Source organism: Melospiza georgiana, chromosome 1 (genome assembly GCF_028018845.1).
Source record: "Melospiza georgiana isolate bMelGeo1 chromosome 1, bMelGeo1.pri, whole genome shotgun sequence".
Lineage (NCBI taxonomy): Eukaryota > Metazoa > Chordata > Aves > Passeriformes > Passerellidae > Melospiza > Melospiza georgiana.
In genome coordinates this window covers 98,652,841-98,680,542 of record NC_080430.1, presented here as the reverse complement: position 1 = coordinate 98,680,542, position 27,702 = coordinate 98,652,841, and the positions used below count along the sequence as shown (strand labels likewise).

The following is a 27,702-nucleotide window of genomic DNA, read 5'->3' as shown; positions in this document are numbered from 1 at the left end:
CAGACGGGCCGCAGGGGGCTCGTGGAGTCCGCCGGGCGGCGGGGGCGGCCGGGCGGGCGGAGGACGGAGCGGGGATGCCCGCGGCCCTCCTGCCGCCGCCGGGCTGTGCGCGGGCGCCGCAGCCGCAGCCGTAGCCGTGCCTGCGGCAGGCGGCGGCCATCGCGGGCTCGCCGCCCCCGTGCGCCCCTCCGAGGACGGAGGGGTGGGGGCAGAGGAGGCGGAGGAAGCGGCGGCGGCGGCGCCAGGAACAGGGAGGCGGCGGCACGGCGAGGGAGGGAGCCAGAGCCGAAGCCGGGCCGGGCCGCGCGAAAGCAACAGCAGAGCCAGCTCCTCCTTCTCCTCCTCCTCGGTGAGTGCCGCTCCGCCACCCCCGGAGGCTGCTCCCCGCCGAGCCCGGGAGCCGGCGGAGGCCGGGCCGCGCCGCTGAGGTGCCCGGGAAGAGGCCCGCGCCGGGAGCGGGACACCGCGGCCTCCGCTGGGTGAGCGTCCCCGGGGCAACGGCGCACCGCGGCCCGGCTGCCCCCTGCCCTCACCGCCGGGCGCGGAGGGCTGCTGCGGTGCAGGGGGAGCCAGTGGATTGGGCCGGGGCGGTTCGCCGCTTGCCCGCCGCCCTCTTCCCGGGCCTCGGCCCCGGCCTCCGCTCCCTTTGTTTGCTGGGCTCCCCGAGCCCGCGGCGGTGCCAGGCCCTGCAGAGGCACCGGGGCCGCGGCGCGGCCTGCGAGGCGGCCGGGCGGGCGGGAGGGAAGCAGTGCCGGGCCCGGGCCGGCGAGGCTCTGCCCAGCCCCCGCCGTGACAGGAGGGGACCAGGCCAGCCTCTCGTCCCCGCCAGTGGCGGCAGCGGGGCCCGCCGGGCTGCCGTGCTCCTACCCTGGGCCGCTGCCCGAATGCACCCCGCGCCTGCTGGTGCCATTGTGGGGGGCGACGGAATTGGGCTGAGTTCCCTTTACCCCGCCGTGAAACCCGCCTTCACTGGAGGCTTGTATGTCCCCGTCTCCGGCGGGGCGGGTGCCCGGAGGTGGCGATTTGGGCAGCCGGGTCCGGGCTTGTGCGGTGGAGGAGCCCCGGGTTGCTGCGAGGTGAGGGTGCGCCAAGGGCTCCCGAAGGGGCGAGCGAGAGAGGCTCCTTTCTGTGACAGGCGGCACTTAAGAACTTGACTTTAACAAAAGCATTACCAGATCCGCAAACTTTACTCGCTTTCATTGTTCTTCGAGCTGCTTTTTACACTCTCTTTCCGTAAAGATGCCACTTAGAAAACAACTAGCCCATGCCAACCCGTTTGCTCATGAAAAAAGCCTTTGCAAAACAACGGGTTTTTGAGAGATGGAGAGGATGATGCTTCTGTGATGTGAGGGTACTTTGGCTATGTCTTTCTGTCCTCTTTATTTTTCTTCTTATGTTTTCGAAATCATCTTAGTTTGGAACATAGTGTTTTGTTTATCATGTGGAGTAGGTTACTGCATTAAAGAAGTTGTTCGTAGAATATGCTTTAGTCAGGAAAACTGACTTCCCCTTAAAAAATTCTTGTGCCTTTTCACTGTGAGGGCCCAACCACTCTTTCCTACAGGCCAAGAATGTTTATGCCATGTCTGTCCTCTTAATACACCTGTAGTTAAAAAACACCTGCTGCAGGCCTCCTGTCTTGGAGAGCTGCTGTCTGCCCAAGTATTCAAGGAATAACGCATCTGCATTTCTGCTCTGGGTGGAAAAAACCAGAACCGGTTCTGTTTCTAATATTTGTTTGTGCTAATAGATACATCTTTGGATTGTAGAAAATATGGAAGCTTTGGTGCGATTATAAAAGAAATTACTTAGCTTGGCTGGAAGACTCTCAACAACTAGAGAATGTGTAGGTATTTTTTGAGTCTTCTGCAATAAGACAGTAGTCAGAACTCACAGTTTTATGTGTAACTTAGGAAAGACAATTTCAGCTTTTTCAAAATGCTTACTTTTTTGATGTGTTAAACAGTACTTGAAGGGAGTTTTCACTTCCAATTCAGTATTTCTTGGGGTTTTGGCATTGCTCTGTGCTTGGAACTGAGCTTTTACTTGAAACAGGTTCACCTCTTGTATGCTTAATCAGGGATGCATTCCCTATATCCCAAGTTTTGAGATTTTTTTAAAGTTAAAATCTAATGAAATTAAGCCTTAATACTTAAAAGTTTAAGTGATAACAGAGTATTGTTATGCAGACATACCCACATTAGCTAACTCCCTGGATAGCTGCAAGGGTATGGAGTAGTTAGGGAGAAGCTCTGTGTTGTTTCCAGGGGTTCCATGAGCATCACTTTAATGTACTGCATGTATTGCAGCATCAAAGTGTTTGCATGCATTCAGGAGACGTGATGGATAATTCTAGGTTTCATAAAAACTTGACATACTGAAATCTAAAAACCAGTTGTGTGTTAATTTACACTATGCTATTAACTTCTTTGATCCTAGATTGTGAAGTTGGTCAGTAACCTTGGCTTACTCTTGGAGAGGGGATGGTTTGAAGAAATGGTAACTGGTTCTTACTGTTCTGTGAGTAGATTACAACTTCTGACTCTCCTTAACATAATTAATTGGTAAAGTGAGAGTGAACTCTTAACAAAAAGTTGTTCATACAAAGCAAGTTAATTATTTCTGTTCTTTCTTATTAATTTTTTTATAGTCTTACAGTAATTCGGACACGAACAGTTGCAGGGCTTCATGTGGTAGGGCTGCCCTGGGTTCACTACATATTTACTATGCTACTGTTGGCAAAACTGGGGCCATAGTCCAGGCTAATCCCTAACTCAAGTGCCTTTTTCTCTCTTTCTTTACGGCCTCCTGGGCCTACACAGCACTAGTTTAGCAGTGTTTGGGTAGTACAATGCAATAACATAAAATAGATAGGATGGAGGCTGTTCTCAGCTGGTGAGTGCCTCAGTGTTTTGGTGATAGGGCTTTGATGCGTATTAGCAACGAATTAGAGAGGGTGGCTCAAGCACTTCTGATGCTCCAAGGAAGAAAATAAGATACAAATAGTATAAAAGGGAATGTAATACAGATGCTAAAATGGCTTGAATATAAATTGGGTAGGAAGAAAAACAGAACAGAGATCGATATCTTATGCCATGTAATAGTATATTTTGTACTGTAAAGTATTAAACTGAGAGCAAATACAGAACTTTGAATTGAGAACGCTCTTTTATGTTTTTTATTTTCCAGAAAATAAATAATTATATCTGTAATGTTCCTTGGCCTTAGGTTTATTCTAAAATTTGTTTGCATTCTGTTTTGTTGCACATCTGATTTTCTGGAAATAAATATCAGTCTTCAGAAGACAAAGGTCCCAAGGTCTTACCACCTTTGTCCTGGACCCTCCCAATAAATCTGTAGTAGTAGAGAAGGAAGTATCCTTTAAGAAACACGTTTTTAAAAAATCATTCTTGATTATTTCAGATGTCAAGTTACATACAACAGCATGTTTTTGTAGAAAAGGAGGTGGTTGTGCTTGTAATGGGATATTTATTATCCAGGATTAAAAAGCAGATTTGTACCACTCAAATATATATTTGATACTGCAGAATAAAAAAATTCATGGTACACAGTACGTTCCTTCTTTTATTATTGTTTTACTTTTTCCTCTTGAAATAATTGATTTCTGAATTAAAGCACTGTGCTATGCAAGTTGAATAAATTTCTGTGTTAAAAATAGTTAGTTACATTACTTTGGAAAGAAAGATTTAGAAACTTTGGGGCTTTTTGTTGCAGAAGGTTTTTCCCCCGTAGCTGAATTGAAAAAGCTATTGAAACAAAAGCCTGTCACCTACTTCAGCCTCTCCTGGTGAATAAAACCACACTGAAAGCAAACTGGCCTATAATTATTGCCCTGGATGAAAATGGAAAGCTGACTGTATGAAAAGGGTTAGCATCAACGTTATGAAAGAGAGTACACAAACTTTGCTCGAGTCTACACAGAGTGAATTTGAATAGGCAACGTGAAGCAAAATCTGGCTTAGTCTACTTATTTTGAGAATTAAAATTTTCAGATCAAAGCCTTAGAAATTTAGCTCTTCAGGTACTTAAGCTCACTTAAATAAAAGTTGCTCTGGATATTTTCTTTTGGTAGTTTTTGTGGTCTTCTTTTGTCATGTACAGGCGTGCAAACAATAAGTATTTGGACCTCCAGACAATTTCAGAAGGCTTTGAGGTGTTTGGCTTTGCAAATCTAACTTCTCTTCATTAATCTGTAATGTGGATTTAAGAAGCTATCTTTGCATATTTTTAATTTTTAAAAGATTAATTAAACTGTTATGTCTCATTAAATTATTTTCTGGAAAATATTAAGATAAAATACTTTGAAAACTATTGGTCCTTTTCAGTCTCCTTAACCATTCACATGACACTTTGGACTCTGAGGAACTCAGCTGGCCTCATTTATGAGGCCACATGTTACCTAAAAAATTCTTTCTTGGTTGCTGCATCACCAAGAAAAGTATGCAAGTGAAATGTAGGTGTTTGTTTAGCATGGATGTCCATAGAGTGGCCGACTTGTTCTGCCTCTGACTTTAAACTCCATTGAAGGAATATGAAAAAAATCTTTCTTGCAGGAAAAGCCAAGCATAGAATGCTGTATATAGACATCTCTGTCCAGGTGCTGCTCCCCTAACATTGCTTCCTTTTTTGTATATTTCATGCACACAGCCTCTCATGCTCTGTCTTCTGGGAAACAGTCTTTTTGTAATCTGCCAAGTGCAATAGGTTGGCAATTTAAAAAAATCTTAGATTTGTAAAGTGAGTGAGTTTTTGTTGTAAACACCAATTAATCTTGTTGTAAAATAGTTTTGGATGGGAGCCATTTTCTCTGGAAGTGAAGGTATAGATAGTAGATATTAGTAAATTTTTTGAGAGTTTAAGTGTTCTGAAGTTAAAAATTTAAACCATGAAAACGAGCTGTGCATCTTATTAAGTAAATCACACACATATATGGTATTGTTCTTTGCTTTTCAGTGCACTGTACAATCAGCAGCTGTACTTGTGTCATTTAACTTGGATGTATATGATACTGACCTGTAAGAGCAGGTGTGATAGGTTTTTATGGTCTTGAATTCATGTGGTGAATGTAGCTAGGAGATAAAGTCATTAATTTTAGCATTTGAGATTCCCAAAGTTATTAAATCTGCATTTTTCCTCAAGGATATTCTGTATTGCCTAAAACAGTTCATAGAGTGCTACTTTTGAAAACATTGTTGAAAATGAGATTCCAGTCAGACTTGGTTTTACAGTGTGTGATCTCTTGTTTTTTCTTGAGTAGTTTTATTCTTAATTAATCTTGACGTTTTCTGGTAAATGTGCTAAAACAGTAGCTTGTAGGAGTCTTGAGTAGGTGATTGTTTTTCCTTCTCCAAAGCAGTCTGCATTCCTCAAATAGGTTGAGAACATAGTAGGCTACTCCAAATGTTTCTTTTTGGTCCCATGATGTCTCTAATACAGTGGTCAAGCTTGCCTTCTTTTTTTTGTTCCTTCTGATTTCAGGAATTCTGTCTCTCCTGGCTTTACCTCAATAAGTGCTGCAGGACTGGGCAGTTACAAGCTGTAATTTTGACTGGTTTTGACATCAGTAATGGGTTTTAATACCCTTGGAATCCCTTTGGGTTAGTAATCAGGTATCAGATGAGGAGTTTTAATCAAATAGAGAAACAGAGACAAGTGTCAGCAGGGCAAAGGTTTTTGATTACAGAAGGTGTGCCTTCTAGGATGAGCTGTGTGGAAGCTGTACTCCAAAAACAGGGTAGGCAGCTTCTCAGATGGATGTTCTTTCAGGAGCTGGTGGGAACTGGGTGAGTAAGGAATTCTCGCCAGATTCACTAACAGAAGCTGTTTGTGCAGGGATACTGCTTTGGGTGAAACTTGTGCTGGGGGAGTTTTCCAAGGTGGAATTTTGGTCAGCCCAAGGAGGCTGGCTCTAGAATAGTTGGTTTGTGCATTCAGACCTACAAGTCACTAAGGTGTAAGAGCTTAAGTCTCAGTCTGTGTAAGGTAGGTGCCTAGTGGCTTTTTTATTCCTTCCCCTCCCTGCTCTCTCTGCAGCAGAAAAGAGGCAAAAGCAGTGCTGATCAATGCACACTGAAACATTAACTTTCTTCCTCTTTTTGGCTTTTGGAAGGAAAAGAGCTGCTGGTTAGTAGTAGTAAGTAATGCTGAGAGGTAATAAAATGCTAGCTATTAGTCTTTGGCATTATTTTGTACAAAAAATCCGGTTACTTGGGAAAATACTTGCAGTGAATGTAAATATTCTGTGGTCCCTTACTGCTGGGATAAAAGTCTCTATTCACCAATAGCACTTATCTGAGCTGTTATCTAATCCAGTCATGATCAGAAGAAGACAGTGAATTGAAGTTGTTTTATCAGTACTGACTCGTATGTTCTGTGTATTACAAAAATAAGTGCTTTTGGAATCTCCAGTGTTTTAAATGTTGTTGACAGGGGAGAAAAAAGAAACTTAAGTTCTATGTATCAGCATTGAAAAGTATGTATCCCCTTGATTGTCTTTTTTTTTGTTTTTGAATTGTGCTAATAATTTCTTTTCCTTCATTTTATTTATAGTGTGTCTTTAATGTCAGAACTGGAGAAAAGAAAGTCAGTGTGCATGGACACGACTCTTTTATTCGTGGTTGAACTTTGAAGCTTAGCTAGCTTTTGCAGCCAGGCTTCGATACTCCTGGCTCTGCAGAAATTTGACCTTGCTCTGGAGATAGCTATCTTAAGGGCTTTGGGTTTGTGTAAATCTGATAGAGCACATTACTTCATACAGACAGTGAAAATTTTATCTTTGATCCTGTCTGTGTGTAACAATTTATACACTGATGTGAAGTTGCTCAGTGTAAGGCCCAATTTTTTCATGTGCAGGCTGAATGCAATGTACAGTGAGGAGTCCCATTGAATTAAATGGCTGCTCACAGTTAACTAATCTTTGTTGGGTTAGGACAGAATATTAGCAAAATCAGATCGTTTAGGGCTAAGTGTAAAATGATTTCCTGCTACTGGCAACAATATTTTAAAAAAACCCACGACAGCCCCGAACCAACCATCTTCCATTGTGCATCAGGACAAAACAGTGTCTGTCTAAAAACCGCCATTAATACATTTGCCATCAGATTCATTGGTTGGGGTAGTGAGCCGTTTCTGTCTGCAGGTGATGAGAGTGTAGGTGTAGGAGAAGAAAAGCATTTCCTGATCTTAATCATGAATAATTAAGAGGCTCTCTCATTTTGACCCAAAATGAGAAGATTTGCATGTAGACTAAGTTTTGTCAGAACTGGTCTAGTCCTGTAAAAAGGCTTTACTCTGACAAGTCAGGACTTTATGAAAAAGATGGCTAAACAGCTTTGCCTATGCAGTCAAAATTCTGTTCCTATTCTGGTCAGTGTGCAAGTTGTGCAGTGTTAGGGTATGTGCCTTCTTACAAGAACCCTTGGACTTAAAAGGGTGAAATTAGAAATTTATGTAATGTTTCGCCTTCTTTTTTTAGGGGAAACAAAGTGTAAAAGTAATTTTGTGAGATTAGCTGGAGACAATGCTCTCCCTACAGGTGTGTTTACCTGGTGTATTTGACAGTACTTTAAGCACAGCCGCGTCTCCTATTTCCCATGTGTGGATAGACTCTAAACCATAAAGAAGATAATTATTTTACTCTGTTCCTATTGGGCCTTCTGCCAGTGAAATTAGGAAGGGAAATATTTTAAATAAGCTGTGTTTTACATTCTCATTTTCTGAAAGGCAGAGCTTGGATTACTTTCTGCAGTGGATCCTAAGACCTTGGAGGGGCAGCCAGGCCAAACACATGGGGGGATCAGTGGGCACAGAGTGCTTGGTGCTTGACTGATACAGATGCTGTTACTGGAGCATATTCCAGGAGAGACTGCTTAATTAGAGGTACTCAGGATGATTGCCCCTTGGGCACCACCTGACTCAAGATCCCCCCAGTCTTTAAATACGGAGAAGGAAGTTCTGTTCCTGCCTTTACCCCCTGCCTTCTGGTTTGTTATGTTGTGCTGGCTTGTCTGTAAATTAAACCTTACTTTCTGTTTCACTGATTGGATCTCTTTTCCATGAAAGACTGATCCTTCTTTAGCTGATACTATTTGACAATCTGAGTCGAATTGTATCTTATTAAAGTAAGAGTGCGTTCCTTATGTTTGATGTACTAAATGCTCCTTTGCCTTTAAAATGGATTCCCAAGTGTGTGTGAGTGGATTGTTGTCACTATTATTTATTTAGGGCCATAGATAATAGGCGGATATTGGGCCTGTCATCTATATGAAGGACAAAATCTGCAGTGAAATATGAAATTAAATACAGAAGTGTGTAGCTAAAAATTTCCTTGTCATTTGCACATACAGATTTCACAGACTGCAAGCAGTACAGGCTGCATTTCCCAGTGATGTAAAAGTACAGGATATAACAGCTTGCTAGGTAGAGCCCTCTTTCAGAATGTAAGATAGCCACGGTAATTTTCCACTTCTGTCCTTTCTGTATGAAGGCTACTCTGAACACTAGCCTTTCAGTTGCTCTGTAGTGTGAAAGGATTTCTATTCCTTCTTCTAAAGCCATTCTGAAGAAGATTAACAGAGCTGAAAATCATCTAGATAGTGTGCCTTTCTCATCCTGGTGGAGTAAGCAACTGATCTGGAGAGGGAAAACCTGGGACTTTCTCTCCCAATTCATCCTGCATCTGGAGCTGTTGCTGCACAGTAGGATATATTGAGACTCTCCTTTCATGGTGTCTAGGACCACTGGCCAAGTAATTAGACTTTGTAGTTTGATTTCCATTTATGCAAGCTCCTTATGTGATCCAAAGGAATTCTATGATCATGCTTCCACTTCTCATGATGTCCACAAAAAGAAGTGGTTGCCACTGAATTTTATGTGGCATGGTTCTGGGTAATGATAGACAGTATTAAAAATGTAGATAAAGGTATTAACCACAGGGCAGCCACTGATACTGTTCTTTTAACACTAAGTACTACTGCTTTTATATACAAAAAATAAGACTAAAGGCTACTGAGGAGCTTTGAGTTAAAAGAAAAAAAATTCTCTGAAATTCTGATACTTCCTTGATTAAGCTGCTCCGTGTATATGAAGGATTTTCAAGAACAACAAAGGTCCACCTGTCTGTAAAAGTTTTAAGGAACTTGGTTGTTGTAGTATGCCCAAAGTACTTGCAGCTCCTGTAGATTTTTAGAGGGATTGCTTATGCTTTGATACAGAAAAAAAAAAATTCTAACTTGGACAAAAGCCATATTTTTTTTATTTTAGGTAAGTGTAGTTACAGTTCTGACCTTTGCAGTTTGTCAAAATGTACTTGGCTTTCAATTGTATTTTTGGAAAGCAGGCCATCAGCCTCAGTCAGATCTGTTGTTACAAGCAGAATGGGGTGGGGGTTGTGAGAATGCTTTGTGCCATGCTAGTGACACCAGTTTAGCCAACTCAGAGCTTGTATCATTCAAAACTTAAACTCTGGGCCTTGGCCTATTTATTAGTCTGAATTTGCTTTCTTTGCAGGTTGTACTTCAATCACTTTAATCAATGGTTTAGAACTAACCTTGAAAGGTGTTAGAGTTTTGCTGTGCTTTTTTTCCCTTTTTTTTTTTTAGGGAAGAAGGGGATTTGTTTTATTTTTTGTTACTATTCTCCATAACTTTGGTGGTTTGCTTTTATTTTTTCTGCATTTTTTTAATGTCTTTGGCTACGTACCACTGATGGATTCTCTGCTCCTCATCCTGCTACCTGCTACATCTTGGTACTGTAACATGGGCTATTCATTTGCTTACTGCTTTGATAAATAAAACAACTGGCTGAAAGAACTTTGTGAAATATCTGCTGAATTGTGAAGTTTTAAGGGAAGTAGGGAAGTTGAATCGTCACTAGAGGACAGTGATAGAAAGTTTATTGAAAGGTTTGGTATATTTTAAAAGAATAATGAAACCCAAGCTTGTATGTTTGACTTACTCCTCCATTGTCAGTAAACCTCTGAAAGGGACCAGAAGAAGTTTAAGTGATCTCTTGCAGCACACTGCACTTTGCTGTTGCAGTCAACTCCTGCTGCCATCTTAGAGAACTGTGGGAGATTTCAGATTTAGGTAGGGTAGGTGTTTTCTCAAAACCCCAGCAGCTCTCACCCCTTTCCCCCATAACTCCACATTATGTGAATTTAAAATTTAGGTTTCAGAATTAAACTACCTTCTTTTTGCCTGATGGTGCATGTTATTCAGCTTATGAATCTATCTAAAAAAAGTGAAAATTAATCTTTCTGTGTTCTGACTTGTGAAGTGTTGAATAGAGCATTGAGTGCCTGTGCACTAACATTTAAATGCTGGACAGAGAGACAGCAAAAATGTCCTTAATGAAGTCAATAATTCTGTCTGGAATTTTGAGTTTAATTGGTGTCCTGTAAGTAAATGGTAGGACTATACATTTTAAAGGATGTTGGAGAGCAGCATTAATGTAAACATTTTTGTCCCACATGTGAAAGAAGAAAGAGAATTGGTTAGGAAACTCTTCTGGCTTTTCTCAACTTCTGAGTTCTAGGACTTTGAACCTTAATGAAATTTTCTACTATGTTTCCTATATAAACGGTTCAGATAAAGGATATAAAATTACTTTTCTCACTACGATGTTCAAGAGGGAAAGCACAAAGGATTTTACTTGCTGAGAGAAGTTGATTGTGATTATTTTAGTGATAATGTTTTAAATTTTCAAGAAAGTAAAATTGTTAGTGGAACTTAGAGGTAATTTTTAAAAGTTTAATATTTTGCACTGCTGGTTTCTTAATGCAGTGATATAAAAAGTATCTCCTAAGCCTTTTGCATTTTAACAGTTGATCAGAATTGAAAAACCAGTCACAGTAACAAAATACTTTTACTTCTAGTGAATGTAGGTGGTATCTTTAAGGTCAGAGGTAAACATTTCTATGTTACAATGAAACAGTTTATGTGAACATCATCTCTCTTGAGAAATGGAGATGTTTCATGTCACTTTTCTCCTTGCTTTTCAAAATACTTTTGAGTTCCAGAGAAAGCTTTTCCTGTGTTTAGAAATGCCCTTGGATTTTTGTATATGTAAGAATATATGAATTTTTGCCATGGCTGCTCTCTTAGCTGGGACACTGCCTTTCTGCTTATTTGATAAAACTTGGGCAGCCCTTGTGGGACTTCAGGCCATACACAGAAACCTTGCATGGTTGAGTTTTCTTTCTATGGGAAGCAATGCTAAAACAAACAATAGTCTCTGAATGTGTGTTTAACTCTTGAGCTTTTTTTTTTGTGAACTTTTGAGAAGCGACTAGGAAACTTGGCTTCTTGAATAGAAGCCTCTTACTTTATGTGAGACACACTTTTGCAGTATTTTATGTATTTGTTGTTATTGCAGGGATTAGAATGACCTTGGTTGACTAAATATAGTTATTGTTTAAATGTAGGCAATGCCTTTTCATCCCAGGTCTTTCATAGTTCACTGAATATCTGTTTCTCTTTTCAATGAGTTTTACTGAAAAGATGCATACACTTTCAAATTATGCATATGTTATATATGTATTGTAGTAACACAATTGGTTATTGCTTTGGAAAAATGTTGCTGTGTTTAGTTAAAAAAAATTGAATTAAATCTATGATAATTTCACAAAATTACTTTTCTTTCACAATGAACACATGAATGATATGAGTTGTTGGTGTTTGTATTCTGTTAGAATTTTCCATTGTTAGAGCTTAAAGATGTGAACTGATTTAATGTGCATAAAAAAGGAAAGCCATAGAGGCAGGAGTCTGCAGGTTGAAAACTTACCAAATCTGAGTTGTATGGCAACTTCATGCAAGGTAAGGAGTTTCCAGTACTGACAGTAAACATTTTTATATGGTCTGGAAGGGAATGGTAGGACCTTTGTGACATCTGTGTAGCAAATACATTGTATTTCTCTGATAATTTAGTGAAGGAAGTCCCAAAACAGAGGTCAGTCCTTTTTTCTCTGTGATTCTGGGGACTGTGCTTATTATCTGCTTCCTCCTCAGCCTGCTTGGAGATTTCTCTGCATGTGTGAACTCTGTACAGATGTTGGGGAAGATCTTTCCACTTTGATTTCTCTTTAATCAAGGCACTGTGTTCTTTCCCCTCAGACCATAAATGAGTTCATTTAATCCTTCCATTTATGTCGAGGGTTAACTGTCTCATAAAGAATTGCTGCATCTTAGCTTGAATTGAGACGATAGTGTTATCTTCTAAGGAAAGGCTTTTATTCTTATTGAAAATGGCCTGATGGAGGCAGGTGGGGGTGATAGCAGTAAAAACATTGGAGATTCTACCTGGTCAAACAAGCTCCAAGGGTCATTCAGTCTCAATGAAAAACTGTACTGGGGAGGTTAATTTGGAGTCAGCCTCGGTCATGAGATGCAAGGCAGAATGGTACAAGACAGTGTAAGGCTGCAGTGTATTGCTGTTTGCTCGGGCCTTCCAGAAGAGCTGAAAAATCAGAAAATGAGTCTTCCTGCAATTGCACATTCTCCAGCTGCAGAACATGACTGTGCTGCATATGGCAGAAAAACAGAATCCTCTTTTTCTGTGTAGTGAATTATAAAGCCAGTCCTATCTTGAAAGCTTTTTCAGGTGCCTTTGTTTCAGTTTGTGTATTTGGTAGACAGGTCGCTATAAAATATATTTATCTTTTAGAGTTTAACAACGTTTCTTTTGTTCCTGCTGGAATACATTAGATAACTAAATATGAATTATTGCTTGAAGAATTTAATTACTATGTTTTTGGCATACTTTTTAAAAGGTTGGATTTTTTTTTCTATCTGGATATTTTGAAAGGAATTGTATTACTTGGAGCTAATTTGTGCAGAATTTTTCTTTTTTTTTAAATATCTTTGATGCCAGGTGGACGCTATTTGTAGGAATAAAGGCCAATTACATATGGTCCTGGTTGTCTGTCAGATTAGCATAAATGACAAATGTAAGTGGAAAGGTGAGCTGTTTACTACTTACTGGTGAAGGTACTTGTTTTACAAACATGGGCTATGAAGCCACCTGTTGGCTAGATAGTGTGGCAAGTGAGGTGTTTAAAAGTTATGTTTAACTTTGTTTCGGGGTTTGTTTGTTTTGGGTTTGTTTTTTCCCTTGTGAATGTGACTTCATAGCTTTTCTGATATGCTGTTTTCTCATTTTTGCTCCTGAAGAAGAGACTATCCCATGTTGCATCTTAAAGAAAGCAAAATTATCAATCAGATAGCTTGCTTGGTGCTATAGTAATTTAAAACTACTTCCTTTGTCTTAATTTTCATATCGGGTGACTGAGACAGGCAGAAGCAAAAAAAAAGATGTCTATAACAAATTAACAACTTATAATTTAGGGAGAATGACAATATTTAAAAATTTGTAGTATAGTGACATATGCAGTGATGCTGTGCAAAACCTCATAATTTTCAATAGAAACGTGAATCACAGAATATTTTGAATTGGAAGGCACTTGAGGTGGGGTGAGGCTTCCCCCAGTGCAGAGCAGAGTGGGACAATCCCTTCCCTTGCCTGCTTGGTGATGTGCCTGATGCCCCTCAGGACAGGCTTGGCCCTCCTGGCTGCCAGGGCACTGCTGACTCAGGTTCAGCCTGCCATTGAGCAGGACCCCCAGGTCCCTTTCTGTAGCACGGCTCTGCAGCCTCTCATTCCCCGGTCTGTCTGCACATCCGGGATTGCCCCATCCCAGGTGCAGAATCGGGCACTTGCCCTTGTTCAACTTGAATGGCTGGTGTTTGCCCAGCCCTCTAACTTGTCAAGGTCTCTCTGCAGGACCTCTCTGCTCCTCCCAATTTTGTGTCATCTGCAAACTTGCTCAGTATCTCTTCCAGTTCTGCGTCCTTTTATAAAGTAATTTATAAAGATGTTGAAAGAAGCACGGGGCTGAGGATGGAGCCCTGCAGAGCCCCACTGGTGAGAGGTCGCAGTCTGATGCCACCCTATTCACTATAACCCTTTGTGTCCGACCCGTGAGCCACTTCTCACCAATCCCATGCTGTGTTGATCCAGCTGTGTGCTGGACGTTTTGTCCAGAAGGATCCTGTGACAGTACCTAAAAGTACTGAAATCCAAAAAGATAACACAGTTTGCTTCCTTTGATCACCTTGTCACCAAGGTGGGTTACCTTGTCATAAAGGGAAATCAGGTTTGACAAGCAGGACTTCTCATGACACAGTGTCCTGGCTGTGACCAATGACTGAGTTGTCCTCCAGATGTTTTTCAGTACCTCCTAGAATTATCATTTCTGTAATGGTACCATATGGTAAGAGGTTTCTCTTTTGATTACTTTTCCTGTATTTTCCTCTTTCTCCTCTTCCTCTTTCTCCTCTGTCTTCCCTTTTTTTTTTTCCTACTGATGTTTTTCCTCTGGAAGCAGGAAACAAATGTGTAGCATTGGGTTTAACTGAGTGGTGTATTTCTGTATTGCCCATTTAGTACGTGCCCCTCATACTGTGGAGTTCTTTGGTGACAGATGTTTGGCCTGAGAAGTTGAATGTCTGTTCTGACATAGCACAGTAGGAAAAGATCATTCATGGTACCTGTTTAATGTCTCCTCGTCAAAATATTTATTTTGCAGCAGGCCCTTTTCAGCTGTCTTGGTTCATTTTTTGGAAGCTGTACACAGTAACAAGGTTTCTGTGCTTGCTGTAGAAACACCAGCCTGAACTTTGAAAGCGAAACCAAAATCGATATAAGTCAACATGAAGTGGTCCTATTTAGCTGCCGCATGTCTGCTGAGTGTTTTCTTTCCTTTTTTGGGAAGGGCTGGAAAAGTGTTTCTCACAATTATATTATTTTGTCACTAACATGAAGAGTGGTCAGATTATTGCTGACCACAAATAAATCACTTTGAGAGAATGGTCTGCTTTATTCTTTCTGTCTTTCTGGCATATGCTTTGAACGGATGGATAGCATTTCTAAAATTATGTTTGGAAATGTATAATTGAGGATTCAGAAACCAAACTGCATTGGGTTTTAGTACGTGCACCCATACAATTACATATATTTTGTTCTTTTCAACATACATTCCAGCATTTAGACATTTATGCATACTTCTCAATAATTATAAGTGCAGAAATGCAATTTTATTTTGTTTTTACTGTGTTTTTCCTGTTCCTCCTTTCATTTTCATGATATTAATTTCAAACATTTATGTTGTTCTCAAATACGTAGGCTCAGAATCTGTTCCTTGCCATCTTAGAGCAAAAATGTTTCAAAATTGATTCCTTTTACAGAATATGATGTTGGTCTGCATTGTAAAATGAAATGCTGGTTTGTAGAGCATTATAGTTTTGCAGCTTTTCAGATTCCTAACATAACTGTGTTATGGTTTAAGAGGATTGCATATATATCCTGGATAACCATAAATCCTCATTATCAAGATGAGGCTACCCCATACCTTAGAACAGAGGGGAAACATTTTGGTGTAATCTTCTGTCAGGATGGAGTGGGGGATGGACCCTTAGTTGGAAAGGAATTCTCATATATTATCTCCCAGGAAGTCTAACCTTTGCTTATGAAACTACTTAATTTTTGCTGACAGACAGTCTGCTGCAAGGCTGGCTGCGGCATGCTGGTAAAATAGCAAGAAATGAAAACAGAGCCTGACTGAGCATTATTCTCACTCTTCATCTGCTTCTGCACAGCTTTGTGAAAACTAAAAGCAGAAGTTTATTTGCAGTCAATGGATGGGATTTCCTGCATGAAACACATGAACACATCAGGTTTCTTTAGCGACTTCTCCCTTCTGATTCATCAAAAATGCTCTTTTCTCTTTTTCAGGTCCTTGGCATATACAGAACTGCTGTTTTTTTTTTTTTTTGTTTGTTTGTTTTGTTTGTTTGGTGTTTTTTTTTTTTTTGGTTTTTTTTTTTTTGGTTGTTTTTTTTTTTTTTTTTTTTTTTGTTTTGTTTTTGTTTTTGTTTTTTTCCCTTGCTGTTAATCAGGGTCTTGGAGCCCAATAGTGGTTTCATTTTCCTAGTAATTTTTCCACATTCTTGAAACAATTTGTTAGCAGTATGCTTTATTATCATATGTTTGCTTAAAAGGAAGTGATGAAAGGTGGTACTTGTGTTGTCTTTTAGTAAATGTATGCAAAGTACAGTCTGCTTATTTCCCTATTTGGGTGTTGATTCTCAGTTTGTGAGAGATCTAGCAGGAATGGCTCAAGAGGTTACTGGCTGTTATCCACCCAGCTTCCCTGGAGTTTCCTTGTCCAACAGCAGCTCTGGTGTCATGATGTTGTGTGTTCTTGATCCGATACCAACTGGTGCCGACTTCAGTTTAACACCCCCACGTTAGTGTGCCCATGGTAGCTTGGGAGCAGATACAGATCCCAGCCAGCCATCCGTGGGTGACACAGATGTAACCTTGGCTGAGGTCTGTTAATATTAGTAACTGGGCTTGGCTGTTGTAGTGATGAAATTATTATAGTTACAAGTTTGTATATACACATACGAACCATAATAGAAATGCCATTTAACACCCTGAAGTTACTCCCCAGAGGAAAATCACCAATCAGATAGAAATATTCCATTCTGCAACCAAATATGGGAAAGAACAGGACCTACTGCAAGCACTCATGGATTAAATAGTGTTAAAACAGAGAAAATGAAAAAAAAAATCAAGGAAATCTAAATGTTAAAGGGCATTCTTTTTCAACAGCAGGCCAGGAAAAAGAAGTCAAGGTATTTGGGCTTTTCCAGTGGCTTTGTTCCTGGTTTTACATACTTTTAATTCCCATAATCAGAAGTGACAAAGAAAAATTTCATTGTGTCAAGTTTTCGTTATTAATTTACCCCACTTTTCTATGTATTACCAAAGGTGCACCTTGGTTACTCTCTGCTAAAGGTTGGTAGTGATTAGGGTTACCCTGTCCTGTGTTGGAACAGTAGTGCACATGGACTGTTTTATGTTTAAGTTCTGTAAAAGGAGGAAAAAAAATAGAGATGATATGACTAAATGACACAATTTACTGTTGGTTGGTTGGTTTGAAATTATAATCTCTATAAAACCTGTTCAATTACAGTGCTCTGCAGAGAGATTGACCATACTTTCCTCAACTGCTCCAGTCATAGAGGGTAGAAGTTTAAATTTGTGGTGAGTAACTCATGGTTCAGGTGTTTGATTAGTTAGCGTAAAAATAGGAGGCTTTAAGTACTCTTGAATTGTTATAAGTGTAATGTACTGTTAGATGAGCTTCTCATCTGTTTTTTCCTTGTTCCAGTTTTATGTGAAGTTGTACATCTGAGCCTTGAGCTCACTAGGAAAGCAGGTATGCAAATCAGAAGGGCTTTTATAGAATTTGTTGTCATATTCAGGGAGTGTTCATCCATTAGTGAGGAAGCCACTACTAAAACCATTTACCTTTTTTTCTTGTTTTCAAGGTATAAGAGTATGCAATGGAATTTAGATTACTTCATTTAAAGATTCTTCTTACTGAAAAGAAGTATAATGTAGGAATTTACTTGAAGATCAGTGAAGGAAAAAAACGTCACCATTTTCAGTGTGCTTATGGCATGTATAGAGAAAAAGCCAAAAGTTGCACTGTAGTATGTATGTTCTTTTAGAAACTAATGGTGTTTGAAGGTGTTTGAATCTATCTTTACTTAATGAGTATTTAGTGTGTATTTTTTTTACTCATATGGCTTGAAACTCCAAATACATAGCAGGAAATACCTCGAGTCAGTATTTTGTATACTGGTTTGAAGAAAACTTCCAGTGATACAGACTTCAGTATTGAAGTAAAGTTGATGGGAATGGGTATGGATACCAACTTCTTAATAATTCATATTAATAGATTTAGTTACTTTAGAGAAAATGTAGACACTTAGAAATTTCCAAAATACAGCACTTGAAATCTGCATTTCCTTAAGATGCTGTTCTTTACATGCCCTTCCAAAGAATGTGTGACTATATTTCAGTGACAATTTGGGGAAAGCAGGGAATGAGAACTTATGCTTCTGCAGATTAGAATAGGCTTCATTATCTGACAGTAATGAGACCCTAGTGGTTGTCATGCCCAGGAATGCAGAAACTTTTCACTTTTGAGGTATTTTTAGTTCTTTTCCTAATATAAATAGGATATTAATATAAATATAAAATATTTATATTTTATCAAAATATAAAAAATTTTGATAAAATTTGATAAATTGAAATTGTAAATGATGTAAGTCTTATGATGATCCAATAGAAGAATAAAGACTATATATTTCTAAGCGAAAGATGGACTTTTCAGGAATGATGCAGAATGGTGTGGGTTAAAAAGAACAATGCTCAACTGTTTCAATTTCTGAAAATAAATAAGCAGATTCACATTTATTTTAGAAAAGTTTTCTGAAGTAGCATTGACTAATAATTTGAAGTCATTTTTGTTATGACTTTTAAATTAAACTTTTTAAGGACAATTCTTTGTTCAAACATGAGTTGTATTTTGCTCTGTTTCCAGTGTGATGTTTTCTGTCCTAACTCCTTAAAGTTATTCCTGGTTTATTTCTCTTGTAGTGTGTTTTGGCATTCATTGTTTATAGTATTTGTCTTGGGAAATGAGTATGCCTAACATACAAGTGTGAAAAAGATCAGAAATTAATAAAGACAGTATAATCAGACTTTTTTGTTGGTGTACTTTTGCAAACACTGCGTAGAGTTAGCTATGTGATTCCAATTTACTGAAACCATTTTGTACCATCAAACTGAAACTACTCTGAAATGTTGGAATACGCAAACTGGATTTGCAATAATTGATATATATAAAAATTCCATGATTTTTCATACATCAGTGTTGGCCACCATAATAATTATTATACCACTGCATGGCCTGCTTTTCAGGTTTCTAAGAAGCAGCCTGTAAAGTAAACTTGTAGCCGTAATTATGTTCACTAGTAATTTCACATTTGTATGTGAAATGTTGCTCTTCCTCCAAGTGAGGTGTACAAATTTAGTTTTCATTACACATATTTTTTGCATTTCATTGCACATATTTTTATGTGCAAAAGGGGATATGGTGTTTACTGGGTAGTAATTTGGTAGTTTTCATCCAGAAACCTGGCTTGTATTTTGTTAACCTGCATACTATTAAAAATTCTGAGATGCAGAATTTGTCATGAAAGTTCATAAGTTTGAATTTCATTAATCCACATTATTCTGTGCGTTAAGATCTCATTTCTTTCTGGATTCAGTTAATCTTTCATTATCAGTCTGTGTGTTCCAGGTGTTTCTGCACATATAGTCACCAGGCTTTAGGAATACATTGGTGGAGTTCGAGTCTGTTAATAGTTGCAAATATCTGCCAGAAGAATTTCTAGAGTTGTCTCTTGTTAGGCCGTCTAATTCACTGTACAGCAGATGGCACTGGAAGAGCACATCGGTGGGAAGCTTCAGTCACGCCGTAATTCTTGCAAAATACTAGCGAAGCTGTTGCTGTGCTGAGGGTTGTGAAGTTGCATAATTCATTTTAATGTATTCCAGGCAGGGGTGCATGCCTGGCCTCTTCTGCTCCAGCTCTGGATGAAGACTGCAATGAATTCTCTACTCACAAACATATGAGTGTATCATCTATTGAGGGCTGTTTATATAGTGTTTTTAAACACACTGATACCCAATGCAGAATTAGCTGGTGCTCTTTAAGTACGTGCAAAGAAGGAGATGTATTGGGATCAATTTGGGTATCTGACTTCAGGGTGTATTTGTTTCCTCCCACCCTGGATAAAATATGTGTAGGAGGTATCATAGGGCGGGTCTCATATGGACAACCTTTTAGAGACTTGCTCTCATGATGTGAGTATGTCTGGCTTACTTTGAAGAGCTTTGACCTGGACTGTCACTAGATTTTTATCATCTTCTCATGCATGAGTGAACTGGGCTTCTGGATAGATACATGTTTTCTATGTGCTTTACAGTTGATCATCAAACCTTTCTTATATCTTGACATGAGTTTTTACAAGAATACAACTAATAAACCAACCATTTCATAGAATCCAGAATATACTGAGTTGGAAGGGACCCATCAGGGTAATTGAGTCCAGCTCCTGGCTCTGTGCAGGACAGCCCAAGAATCACATCATGTGCTTAAGAGCATTGTCCAGACACTTCTTGAACTCTGTCAGGCTTTGTGCTCTGACCACTTCCCTGGAGAGCCTGTTCCAGTACCCAGCCACCCTCAGTGTGTAAAACCTTTTCCTGGTATCCAACCTAAATATCCCCTGCTGTTTATATCACCTTCCTGCTGTTTCCTTGAGTCCTGGTACTGGTCAAAAGAGTGATGAGATTGGTATCTGCAGACAGTATTTTCCACAAGGAGGGAGGGACATTTCTGGAAAAGTGGAAATAATATCAGCCTGTGGATGTCAGAAGCAGTTGGAGAGCACTGGATTTCACAGGTGGAGCTAATGTGATAGTTCCCAGGCTTCTGGAACTACATACACAAAACCAGAGTTAACTTTATCAAATCAATCAATGCTCTGACTTTGTTAGTTTAGGAGAAGGAATGCAATCCTGAGGGTGTAATTTTCACTCATTTTGTAGGTTAATTTGGTTACATATGACAAAAAGAGTTCTGCAAATTGGAAAGGTGGCAAAATGCAAATGCTTTAGGATTAGAAAGTCAATGACATTTTGAGTCTCCTTTTAATTGACATGTAAGTCTCCCTTTATCTGCACTTGTAAGAAAGTAAACATAGTGTTTTAACCTGTGAAAATTCATACCCATAACTCATGATTGTGTTCACATTGTGTCTCTGGAGGATGGTGTTTTAGTATTTCATGACTCCTGATACAACAGGCATCATGTTAGAAGTGGAAAGTAACTAGTGAACATATCATAAAATACTGGGTCTGGTTTTTTTAAGTCTTAATACTCATTTATAGCAAGTAATTGATTCTTAGACTTTTGTCTAGGAAGTGTTCTGGTCATGTTTCTTCTTTGCTGGTAGAAAGTGAATCAGTTTAGAGACTGGAGAAACCTTTTAGTTCTCGCCATTGAAATAAAGGAAAGTGTTATTTAGTTTGGTAATTAAGAAAATGAAATGGAAAGATCTGAATGTGCTCTAAAGATGGACTTGGGAAATATCAGAGGTTATAACAAGGACACAGAACCTGTCTTTGAAATTGGTTGATGAGGATAGGACTAGGGTACAACTTAAATAAATCAATCTTTACTGCTTCTGCTTTTTATAAAGCAGTGTCCACCCCTCCAGCAGCAGATTTACCTAAAATTTTTCAAGGGGTTTTGAAGTTCAGAATCTGTAGATGCTTCACATTGCCTTTTAGTTTGCTTTGGATATATCCTTTAGCTTTTGTGTACTTGAGGACCACAGAAGTTGGGCTGGGCAGCAGCAATAGGCAGTGGACTGCTTTTTGGTTATAGTTATCATTGTCCTTCCATGCTTTTATGCAGTTTTTGAATGCTTATTTAAGAAAACGGTATTGTTTAGCTGATAAAACGTATTTCAGGCCATTGCACTGTTTTTCTCGCTTTGCTAATATTGTGATACTCGGGGAGAAAAGTGGGAAGTGTGTATATAAGGGCTCTTTTACTTTCCCCTCAGTCCACCAAGGTTGGAAGATTTCTTGAAAGATTCTTAGAGTCCTTCAGCTTGCCATGCTTAGCCTGGAGCCAGGCTTGCTGCTGCAGGTTGTGCTGCTAACATCGCACGTATTTGGAGGTATGTGGAATAACAGTTACTGCTAATTGTAGTACCCACTTCTGTGCGAGTAGCAACTTCCCTGTTTTCTCTTTCCCATGCATTGTCCTTCTCTTTGCAGAGCTGTTTACTTTGGAAGATCTAGCTAAAATTAAAACAAAACAAACCATGCCCATCCAAAGCCCCCCCAAAACACAGTCAAACCTCAATGGAGAATAAAAAGAATCAGAAAGATCAAATTTGTGGGTACTTGATTCTGCAAGATGCCAGGTTGGAGCAGTTGTCTGGAACTCGAGCAGCTGCGTCCACTAGGTCTTGGTAGAAATACTGGAGGAAGAAGAGCTCGAATAATTTTAGGCAAGAAGAGCCCGTGACTTGGTTTTCTGTGGCTAAAACAGATTGGAAATCCTTTCTTTCACAGAAGTTCAGGAGGGGACTTGCTGTAAATGTATGTTGCTTTGCTGTTCCGGAAAATCTGTATTTTCACTACAGTTAGTTTTCCTATAAATATGGAATCTTCTAAATATTACTTAACTTTCTTGTGTAGAGAAAGTATAACATTATAAGACCATGTTTTTAGGACCAGTCACAGTTTAACCTCCTAATTCCATGTAGGAATTCTGTTGATTAGAATGTTTTCTGTAGTTTTATTTTCTGTAGTTACTTGTGTGTGGATTTTTAGGAGCTTTTGGAAAGAAAGGGATGTTTATGTGTTTGAAAGTTATATATAAATGCATTAAATATATGTTCCTGTGAGTGTAATATGAGGTGTGTGGATGTTTCAAAAATTACCATGCTGAAAGCAGAATGAAGTTGTGGAAATCTCCATGGCTGATGTAGGAATTTCATTTTTTGAGCCTGATTGTTTTGAAGGCATCTCCCTATTTTTACTTTTATGTGATGCCCATTGTTAAAGTATTGCAATTTCTGTTCTGCTTGGAGAGGGGAACACCCTTATAGATAATTTTTGAAATATTTCTTTTGTGAATGTAATTGTTTTTTATTTCTTTCCAGGAAATGGCTCTTGAAGTTAAATGAGGCTGGATAAAACACATAAATGAAGCAGAAGCTGCTCTTCGTGTGTTAGGGCTACATCACTGCAAGCACTGCTGATCAGCCAGATTTGGTAACTTGTCATAATGAAGAAAATTAGTCTCAAAACAATTCGCAAATCCTTTAACTTAAATAAAAGTAAAGATGAAAGTGACTTTGTAGTGGTTCAGCAGCCATCATTAAGTGAATTTGGAAAAGATGACTCCTTGTTTGGCAGCTGCTATGGTAAAGATTTGGCTAGCTGTGAAGTCAATAGTGAAGATGAAAAAGGAGGCAAAAATAGATCAAAAAGTGAAAGTTTAATGGGTACGTTAAAAAGGAGGCTTTCAGCAAAACAAAAACAGAAAGGCAAAGGCAGCACACCATCTGTAAGCTCTGCAGATGATGACACATTTTCTTCCTCATCTGCTCCAATAACCTTCAAAGATGTGCGAGCTCAAAGACCTCTGAGATCCACTTCCCTCCGTAATCACCATTACAGCCCAACTCCGTGGCCACTCCGACCTACAAATTCAGAAGAGACTTGCATCAAAATGGAAGTGAAAGTCAAGGCCTTGGTCCATTCCTCTAATCCAAGCCCAGCACTGAATGGTGTTCGAAAGGACTTCCATGACTTGCAGTCAGAAAATGTGTTCCAGGAACAAACCAATGCATTAAAAAGTACGGAATCTCAGAACGGGGACTTGCATCTTCATATTGATGAACATGTGCCTGTAGTTATTGGATTAATGCCTCAGGACTACATTCAGTATACTGTGCCTTTAGATGAGGGAATGTATCCTTTGGAAGGATCACGTAGTTACTGTCTGGATAGTTCCTCACCCATGGAAGTTTCGACTGTTTCTTCTCAAGTGGGGGGAAATGCTTTCCATGAAGATGAGAGCCAAGTGGATCAGGACGTAGTCGTTGCACCGGATATCTTTGTGGACCAGACGATGAATGGTTTGTTGATTGGTACCACAGGAGTCATGTTGCAAAGCCCAAGAGTTAATCATAGCGATGTCCCTCCACTCTCACCTTTGCTACCTCCAATGCAGAATAATCAAATCCAAAGGAACTTCAATGGATTAAATGGCACAGATGCCCATGTGGCTGAAAGTATGCGCTGCCATTTGAATTTTGATCCTAACACTGCCCCAGGAGTTGGAAGAGTTTATGACTCTGTACAGAACAGTGGTCCTATGGTTGTGACAAGCCTCACAGAAGAACTGAAAAAGCTTGCAAAACAAGGATGGTACTGGGGCCCCATTACACGCTGGGAGGCAGAGGGAAAATTAGCTAATGTGCCTGATGGCTCGTTTCTCGTTCGAGATAGTTCTGATGATCGTTATCTTTTAAGTTTGAGTTTTCGTTCCCATGGAAAAACTCTTCACACTAGAATTGAACACTCAAATGGTAGGTTTAGTTTTTATGAACAGCCAGATGTGGAGGGACATACATCTATAGTTGACTTAATTGAACATTCAATCAGGGACTCTGAAAATGGAGCTTTCTGCTATTCGAGATCCCGGCTGCCAGGATCTGCAACTTACCCAGTGAGACTGACAAATCCCGTGTCCCGGTTTATGCAGGTGCGCTCTTTACAGTACCTGTGTCGTTTTGTAATACGTCAGTACACCAGAATAGACCTGATTCAAAAACTGCCTTTGCCAAACAAAATGAAGGATTATTTACAGGAAAAGCACTACTGAAAGCTTACGGGAATCTTGCATCTTGCACTTTGGGAACAACAACAACAACAAAAAGAGATTGAATTACAGTTTACAGACTTCCATTATTATCAAAATCTTTTGCTGCCATAAAAATATTTCATTTTTGTCTGTAAAAGAAAAGTAATGCATTTGGATTTATGTTTGTTTTGGGGGGTTTTGTGTATTTTGGGAGGCTTTTTTTCTTGTTTTGTTTTGTTGAAAGAATGATCTCAAGTTTATTTTTAGAAGTGTGAAATAGCTATCTTTCATCAATGTGCAGATTAATCACAATGTGAATGATCAAATTCTCCTTAATTTCCCCCAAGTCCTTTGCTGCTATCCACTGTGATTTTTATGCATTGAAAGCACATTTCATGTGTATTCAACGATAAGTAGAAGTCAAATGAAACTTATTGAATGGAATTTTTTTTTCCTTTAAAACAACCTCTGGGAAAAAAATTATCATGGATAAATAACATATTGGTATTCTAAATTACTGATTTTACATCTAAATTAAAAACTGTTTCCTAGTGTCATAATTAGACATTTCTGTAGAGATATGTCCCAATGTATAGACAGAGCTGTGTGATAAGAACATGGTTATGTGGCATATCTTTGGGAAAGAAAAAGCCTTCCTCCTAAGCCTTGTACTGTCTGTACACTCTTGTGTTTGAGAAGGCTGGTTCTGCCTTCGTCTCGTCTCAGTGTTTTGTCCTCTAAAAATGGCCTTTAAAAAACAGTCTATGAAAGTCAATGTATAGTACCTAGAAGAAAATTGTGGTATTGGGGTCTTGTAAAGTATTACCTTTTATAATCATGCCATCAGTTAATAAATGAACACCTACCAGGTCCCCTCTTTCTTTCCTTTTCCCTCCTGCCTACTCTTGCAGAGTAAGGGAAGGAAGTTTCCTGGATTTGTGGGAAGACTCTAGGAATTGTTATCATGGGAACATAAATTTTTAAGCCATTTTAGGGATGGGGTAAAACTTTTATTAGGATGATTTCTACCATATTTATGTTCAAGCTACTTGAAATTTTATCATTTCCATCTTTCTACTTTTTTATTTCACTTCAGAAAGTACAGTAATACACTAATGTCCTTTGGATCATTTTCCCCTTTTTTCTATATCCTTTGAGGAGGAAGGAACAGGATTGATAACATTTTATATGGAGGATGTTTAAATGCATCTCTAAAGTGCTATTCTCCTAGCCTTTCAAATTATTGGGAAGAGATATTTGGATATACAGTGACCGCAGAATATGTTTCAGTTTGCTGTCATGAAATATGTTTTGACATATGAAATATTGAATCAATTAAGTAAGTGTTTATGATATCTGTCAAAGATTCTGGCATTTGGAAAGCTTACAGTTATTCTAACCTTCTGTAGGGAAAAAAAGACTTTCAGTGGGGAGTACAGGTTCTACACTGTAATGTTTTCATCATGCAAGGTTAATCCATGGCATTTTCCTGTTTTATTTTAGTTTGGTTTTCTTTTCTCCCATGTTTTTATCACTTTTATGAGTTACTTGCTAAAGGGGTCATAGCTGGCTTGGGAAGGAGGCCTGCCTCTGCCTTGCTGAGAGGCCTTGCTTTGCATGCTTCTGCCCCTGTTTTGTGTTTTAAAATGTCATATTCCCCATCTCTGGTAGAAGTGGCTAATGAGTAAAGATCACCTTAAAAAAAAAAGTCCATCTTTGATACATCTTTCTTGTTTGAGTAATTTTCTTCTCCTTATTTAATCTAGCATTTCTGTACCCTAAAATGAGTCTTTAGAAGTGAATACAGTATTGCTGCAAGGTGGTGCAGTAGCACTACATCTTGGGTTGCCTGAATTGATAGACAAAATTTATATTTTTTTAATTTATTTTTTGACCATAATGTTTAACTAAAAAAATAAAAAAAGAAAATCAAAGGTAGATAGAGACTGCCTTTGCTTTTAAGGGAGGGAGAATAAGGATTTCCTCTTTAGTCTGATAAAGTTTTAAACTTAAAAAAGAAAATAATCTAGAGCAGTCTATACATGTGATTTGTTGGCTCTGCCATGGAGATATATGTATGAAAGGGAGGATTCTGTTTTCTTTTTTTTCCTCTACTGACTTCTCCCCCTACCCAGTCATGTCCCATTCCCCCTCCCCTGAATCAGGATCACTAACTTTATTCAAAAAGGCACAATAACCTATTGTATGGTACAGTGTTCTGATTCTGTCTGTGGAGAGGAAAAAGAAAATCGTTTTTATGGATTTCAGATTCATACTTTTGGAAGAAAACCTCTGGCATTTTCTTCACTTTAAAAATTCTTTCCCCATACTAGAGGGCCTATGCATTCTACAGAATCTTTGAAAGATTATAGTATATAAAATATTTTCGTTGCCATTTAATACCACTATTGAATACATTAAACATATGTTTATACTATGCCACATACATTAATTTAGCAGTCATTGCATTGAAACCTAAATATTTGAAGCTATAATATCCTGGTCTTATTGTGGAATTGAAAAACATGCAAGAACACACATGCCAAAATTCTTGCCCATGCCTTTATAAATTTCAGTTGTTCACTCATAAATGATGCTTTTTTAAATAAAAAACTGTTTTAAAACAGCTATCCAGTTTTTGAATTGCCTTCCTTGCTGTGTTATTCATCTGTGAACTTAATCAGGTCAAGTTAACTTTGTCATTTCCCCTGCCATAAAGCTACCACAAAAGGAACACTTAATAGCAATTGAGGTCTAGGACATAACAACCATAGAGCACTTTGCTTCTGAATAAAAAGTGGGTGGTGATATTTCTACTAAGCTCCAAATACTTTAAATCAGTAGTAAGTAGACACAGATACTTATTTTTACAGGTTTCTTTAATCAGAACTTCACAGTACTTTTTCATAGTGAGGTGTCTGGCCGGCCAAGAGAATGAAATTAGAAAAAATACTTTGAAAATATTAAAGATACTTACAATTTCTTATTATAAAGATTAATATAAAAGAAACACAGTAGCATTTAGTTATGAGTCAATTTAGAAGCACTCAGAATAACCACAAAATTTGTGTTGACTTCTGCTTCATGAAAATTAGAGGAACAAAGTGTCCTTGACAAATAAAAGAAAGATGATGGAGGATATTTTGGGGACCTTTGGAAGTAAATACACTAGGAACAAAAGCTAACAAGACTATGGTCCTTATAGAGTAGAAATATGGCTATTTATTCAGCACAACAGTTTAAGGGTTCAAAAGGTATGCTTTTTATGCAATTGAATTGAGGAAAAATAGTTTTAAAAATGAAAAATAAAA

The 27,702-nt window shown here is 38.9% G+C and overlaps 1 protein-coding gene across 3 annotated transcripts; it reads left to right on the top strand.

The window, feature by feature from the left end:
- Positions 1 to 223: 223 nt before the first annotated feature.
- On the top strand, positions 224 to 27,702 carry SOCS6 (suppressor of cytokine signaling 6). Of its 3 annotated transcripts, none has more exons than XM_058038033.1 (3): positions 224 to 349; positions 21,573 to 21,689; positions 22,683 to 27,702. In XM_058038033.1, exon 3 carries the CDS (start codon positions 22,808 to 22,810, stop codon positions 24,410 to 24,412), a length of 1,605 nt encoding a protein of 534 aa, XP_057894016.1. In that variant the 5' UTR covers positions 224 to 349; positions 21,573 to 21,689; positions 22,683 to 22,807; the 3' UTR covers positions 24,413 to 27,702. The 3 variants fall into 3 exon arrangements, with proteins under 3 accessions (XP_057894016.1, XP_057894033.1, XP_057894023.1); XM_058038040.1 differs by lacking the exon at positions 224 to 349 and adding an exon at positions 420 to 479; XM_058038050.1 differs by lacking the exon at positions 21,573 to 21,689.

What these genes read in the sequence shown, in the direction of transcription:
- SOCS6 (XM_058038050.1), top strand. Translation starts at nt 22,808, where the DNA reads ATGAAGAAAATTAGTCTCAAAACAATTCGCAAATCCTTTAACTTAAAT.